The sequence below is a fragment of the Apaloderma vittatum genome, unplaced genomic scaffold (genome assembly GCF_000703405.1).
Source record: "Apaloderma vittatum isolate BGI_N311 unplaced genomic scaffold, ASM70340v1 scaffold19977, whole genome shotgun sequence".
Classification (NCBI taxonomy): Eukaryota; Metazoa; Chordata; class Aves; order Trogoniformes; family Trogonidae; genus Apaloderma; species Apaloderma vittatum.
The window spans coordinates 27067-33066 of record NW_009726927.1 but is presented as its reverse complement, the minus strand read 5'-3'; the positions used below and the strand labels follow the sequence as shown (position 1 = coordinate 33066).

The window sequence follows — 6000 nt, the reverse complement described above, 5'->3', positions numbered from 1 at the left end:
AGTTTGATTTTTGCAGATTTCTGCATTCTTGTTTTTTTTTAAAACAAAAGAATTTGGAAGAAAAATTATTCTTGTAATACTTTTTTTTTTTTTTTCAAGACAATCTATGAGTTTTTCCTGCCTGGTTTTTTTTTTTTTTGAAAAACAGTTGTTCGTGGCTTTTTATTTTACTTTTTTTTTGTGACCAGCACTCACACACCTTGTCCTATAAAAATTAAATCAAATGGATCACATCAGGGATCAGCTGAGCTGGGATGAGGTATCTTCTTTCTTAATCTGCAATGGTTGTCGTAAATATAAAATTTTTTTTTTTACACAGTTCCTATGAAGACACTGCTTGAACGAGCAAAGAGTACAAGTCATTTTAATCGGAGGACATTTTTGCATTGCAATATGAGCCTGAATTACCTAGAAGAAAATGTTCTAGCTCTGCACAGGCTTTTCTAGACTGTACATTCAAAACGGATTTCTTTCATAACCGTTTCCTTCATCATAGTTCAGAATTGCCTTAGTGGGTGCTCATTTTCTGCAATAGACTTGCCTTGATTACACCCAGGGACACAAACTTCCAGGAGGCAACCTTGAAGAGCAACCAATGTTGGCTTAACTCTGCTCCTGGTCCCAGTGATAACTACAGGAATTATACCATTGATTTCAATGGGAACAGAATTAAGGCAACCACAAGTACTTCTGGAAATCCTACCGCACATTTTTAATCAGTTGTATTTAACTATAGCAGTTAATAAAAAAATACAACAAAAGATAAATAATCAAGCTCTGATGGCTTGAAAAAGGGAAAATCCTTTAAAATAATGTAAAATAAACCCTGCTTTTTTTGTAAACAGGCAAGCCTGAGTAAGCTGGAATTCATGGTCCCATTTAGATCTTAATTGTACTGAATATTTGAATGAGGATTGGTCATAGGCCTAAAACACCTATATACTTTAGAATATATTCATAAATAATCATTCTTTATACATCATAATCCTTTTTACTGCACGTCAGAAACATGGACTTCTGTACTCCCCAAGAAAGAAAAATGAGGGTGTTTTTTTTGCTTTTGACACATAAAGTTGAAATAAAGAACTGGCACCACCCTTAAGGGAGTGCATGGAATACCACCAAATTGGTCTTTATTTGCCTTAGATTTTTTTTTTTTTACAAAAGTCTTAAATATAGGTTAATATGTAAACACTGTGCACGCACTGAGAGTTTGATGCTGGCCTGTTGAAATCAATGGCAAATTTCCCATTAACTGCAGTAGTGCAAGATCGAGCTCCAAGTTGGTACAGAACGTACAAGCCTAGGTCATTTTGGGAGCCATGGATTCAGGAAAGCAAAAGCTCGGGTGCTTGTTTCAAAACCAGCTGCTGGAGGAATCAGACTTTGTGTCGAAAACCTTCTTGCACATGTTGGAGTTTTCTTGATGGAGAGGGTATTCATTTCCTGCCAGCAGTTCTGCTTTCCCTCTCCTTGCAGTGTACCGTCTGCCGGATGGTAGGCTTTCGTACTTAGTCACGTAACGCCTGTAGAGACACAATGTGGTGGTCTGGCATTAGCAAATTTATGCAAAATCTGCACCTTGTAGGTGAGGCTGGAGATTAACACTTCACATACAGGCAAGACTGCACATTCACAATGTGTAGGTATAATAAAAAGATGTTTTAGTAACTGCAGAATAACAGATACAGTTTCCTTCGGATTTCCTGGAGATCCTTGAGTTCTTTAATTCATCTCAGGTTTACCATCTTTGCATCAAAAAAGGCTAAATGGAAGTCTAGGGGCTCCACAAATGTTATTGCCCTTAGGTTTTATCAAGGAGGAATTAGGAGGGAGTAGTAAATCCAGCTTCTCGCATGACAATGCAATTAACTACCTTTGGCTACTGGAAAGCATCCTTTTAACCTTATTGTGCAGTTGTTCAGCATTCAGGAAAGTTTGTGTCTTAATAAAATCTGATAGAATATGATGATTGCAAGAGCTTAACACACAAGGTACTTTTGTTGACATTAGTAAATAGCAGATGCTGAAGAAAACTTTCCACTCCAGCTAGTTTATGGCAATGCACTTCCTCCCCCAACAGTGTAAGAGAACTGCTGCTGGCAAAGTTACAGGTCACATCAGAACTGATTGAACACAGGGCGACCAGTGTCCTACCACTTCAGTTAGTTTACTCACAGAACAAAATTAAAAAATTGGACTAAAGTGCAGATTCAGAGCAAGCTGTGATCTTCAAAAAGGTTCTCTCTGAATCTCAGGGACAGAAGACAGGGAAGAACGTGTTAGCAGAGAAGTTGGTGTGTGTAACAGCCTACACTGCACCTGATTGTGTTAGGCTGAAATTTGGCCTCTGTTGTTAATCTCTCGTTTGTTAATCTCTCACACCAGATGTGCCTGATTCAGCAGCTGGCTGGAAGGTTGCCTCAGAAATTGTGTGCTCTTAGTTCTTACCTGAATGGAGACTCGACTCTGTCCATCTGCATACAGACTAAAAATGGGTACTGTGAAAACTGCACCGTGGTGACAAAGTCCAATGCCGTTTCCACTTCCAAAGTGGTTTCCATACCAGTTTTTATAAAGAAGGAATCCACCTCAGTGTTACCAGATATAAACACAGCTACTCTGCAAATAAATTCAGGCATTACAATTAATTCAAAATACATTAAGAAAGAGGAAATTAAGTTGCAAACAGTCCTACCATCCATACATAAAAGCTGCCCTCAAAGGAGCCCGTTCTTCAGACAAAAATACATAAATTCATATGAGAGCAGTGGGAACTGATATTACCCAGGTGGAAGGAAAATGTTCTCCCATGTACATAACTGTTATTTAATTTTAACTCATCTGCAAGGTCTTTTGTATTTAATTTCGTCTCATTGGGGCTACAGAGGCTCAGGAGCCTGAGCTTTTTACAGCTATAACACATGCTGGGAGTATCTCACCGGTTCTTGACGTTGGTTTTGGACTCCTTGTACCACAGGCTGAACTCCATCCCTCCCGAGATGTCGATGGCCAGGCCACCCAGGAACTCTGCACTGGCCCTTGGCCCGGACTGCAGCTGAATCTCCTGGAGATGTCAGAAAGCACAGGTAACCCCCTCGTTACTGACTGCAGTGGTTTCCTTACTCCTTTTTGTGCTGCTGTCATGCCACTTGTCATTTTGCAAGAACAAAAAGAAATAGAGGGCTTTTCTGAAAGGGTGGAAAAAACATCCCTGATGTACCTCACTCCACAGAAAACAAGATGAAGCTAAGGCGAGGTGCTTTGCATACTTGCACTCTCCCCTGTGTGCCAGCTGGCCTAATGTCTGTGAGGAGTATAACTGCAAGGAATATCATGGCCTCTGTCTGCAAGAGCTACCACGCAAGCCTCACGGAGGCTCTGCTGGCAGCCCAGCTCAGTCAGATCAAACTCCTGGCTGGAGCCCCAGCAGTGGTGCGGTGCAGCGCGACTTCTCCAGCACACCTGGAGGCAGCCCAGTATTGGCAGTAGGACTCAAAATGCTGCGAGCAGTCGTGCAGCGTGTTAGTGGCTCTGAACGTGCCGTACAGTGGGGACTACCCTTCAGCGGCTGGGTGGCCAAGCCCATAAGCTAAACATGCCTTGATTGCCACTGTGAATTTGCATTTAATGCATCTGCCATCAACCATCAAGTGTGCTCATGGCTTCTTGAAACCTCTACGGCTGGACTGGAAATGCATCGTGTGGAGTCTGTTTCGGAAGTGGTAATATAGCTCAGGGTCATGGCAGCTCATTACTTTTACGTTTTGACACACGGCCAAGATTTTAAGGTTCACTCAGCTTGGCAATCTAACTCACTTTATATAGTTGTCTGGCTTCCCTGAGAACTAGTGGATTAATTCACTGTTTTAAAAGAATCATTAATTTGGGAAAAGTTTATTTTGATCATTTCCCTTGCATACAGGACACTTCCTCCTCATTCCCAGCTAGTTTTCTCCCTCCTCCCAGGTTTCTGTGCCTTTAGTATTCTCAGCATCTGTAATGCTGCATTTGTAGGATGTGTGAAAACACAATTTCCTCCCCCTTTTTGATGTCCAGGCACCTTAAAAGTCTCTCTTCTCTTCTTAGGTATTCAGTAGCCCAGTGGCTCCAGCAAACGTTGTCTCAAGATTTATGAAAAAAGTAAGCAGAGACAGCCTGGCTTCCTAATCCCTGTATCCAGGAACAGGACATGGGGAGGTTTTTATTCAGAGCATTAAAGTTTTCCTGCCATAATCGAGGACTTGGATAAACGTGGTAGCTCTGTATGGTTACTTCACCTTCTAGGGTAAATAAATGATCTCTGAAACAATATCCATGGCAGAACCAACTTGTCAGTCAGTTGCTGATGAAGTGGGCTTGTGATTCAGTGTAAGAATGTAGTGGGCTGGCTGTGGCTTATAAGTGCAGCATGCCCCCAGCAAGTGTGGTTTGTATTGTCCTCAGATTTCTTATTTTCACCTAAGTAAAAATTGTGGGTTGGAATTGTGGTCTTTAGAAAGTCAAAGGGAGTTTTTCTACTGACTGCAATGGTGCAAGGAATACTTTCCTTGCCAGTCAGTTCAGGTGTGTAGATTAAGCTTGTTTTACTTCATTTTACTTGGCTTTTAATTGGGACTGAATTGATTGGTAGCTGTTAATGAGGAAGGAAGTAACAGTACACATTCTGGCAGAGGCGTGTATACACAACCAGAGGAGCAGGTATTTTTAGATGCATTGTCAAATTGCACCTCATAATATTAGAGCGGACTTGGTTTGCAGTGGCTGCACAGTTGAAGGCTTTAAAGACTACCTAGAATTAAGTCAGGCTTGTTGCTGAAACTGGCAGAGAAGCTAAGGAGCACTTGTCTTGTGTTTTACTAGCTCATCTATTTCCTTATTTAGAGCTCAGTCCTGTCCTTCGCCTCATGTGCAAATCCAATCCAGGCTGATGGGAGGTGTAAATCACAGGGACCCAGCCTCCTCAGGAGCAGTATTTTCCTTTCCCCTCCTATTTGTGTGTCATTTGCAGTGGAAAATGTGACCGGAAAGACCAGAATTGGTAGTTTGTTACTGTTTAAAATGCTGAAATGTGCTTTTTTTACAATAAAACCCAAGTTTCTTTAAGTACTGCATTGAGAGTGCTACTGTAACACAACGCAGAGACGCTGAAGCAGGCACTTCTTTGGGAACTGGCTATCTTCCACTGGGGTCTGGCTTTCAGATAGTTTCTCTGACCTATTAATACAGTATTTAATTTCTCTGTGCTTCTGGCAAGTGTGTTGCTTAGGAGAAATATTAACACTACTGAACTTTAATGCAGGTGACTTGGGAGTCTCAAAAACAGTTTTATGAGAGCTCTTTATTTTATAGAGGGAATTAAGACTATTGGACAGTTATTCTTAGTCCTCAAACAACCCTGTGAGAACTGGTAATGGCTGTAAAATGCACTCTGATTTCAGTTTGTGGAGTTATGTGAGAAAAGATGTTACAAATCATGGGCAGTAGTGTAAGCTTTGGAAGCAATACTATTAACTTGGAAACCACCTCCCCAAAATATGCCTATTGTGATTACTGCAATTGTAAAGTTAATGAAAGGAAGCTATTTTCGGGGGCGGGGAGGGAGTTATCTGATAGATTTGACAGCACTTGGAGTACAACTCAGTTTTGGTCTTGCAGTGCAAAATGATTTTTATATACAGCAATAGGGGAGTAGAACTTCTCTAATATTTAAAAATAATTTCTCTCAAAATCAGGCTTCGCCAATGCAAAAATTGCAGCCCAAATATTACATAAATTCTTTTCTGACAATTTAATTGCCCCCTATTTCAAGTTCCAGTCTTGGCTTTCAAGCCATCCTTGTGATATTTAATCTCAACTGCGCTATCTGTAACTTACATTTGGTTTTGCCTGCTCTGAAATCACATTGCGGCCAGCTGTGGCACACAGTATAAAAAAATGGGCACCGTTTCCCATGTCTGGTTTTCTCTCTGAAAGAAGATAAATCCGTATTTGCCTTCA

General features: G+C 41.0%; 1 protein-coding gene across 1 annotated transcript in view; it reads right to left on the bottom strand.

Moving 5' to 3' along the window:
* Positions 1-1121: 1121 nt before the first annotated feature.
* Positions 1122-6000, bottom strand: part of MTTP (microsomal triglyceride transfer protein) — a 28314-nt gene continuing 23435 nt past the window's right edge. Inside the window, exons 16-18 of the mRNA XM_009873485.1 lie at positions 2943-3067; positions 2452-2622; positions 1122-1526 (exon numbers count right to left, since the gene is read on the bottom strand). Coding sequence (XP_009871787.1) covers positions 1358-1526; positions 2452-2622; positions 2943-3067 — 465 coding nt within the window. The 3' untranslated portion in view covers positions 1122-1357. The remainder of the gene's footprint in view (positions 1527-2451; positions 2623-2942; positions 3068-6000) is intronic.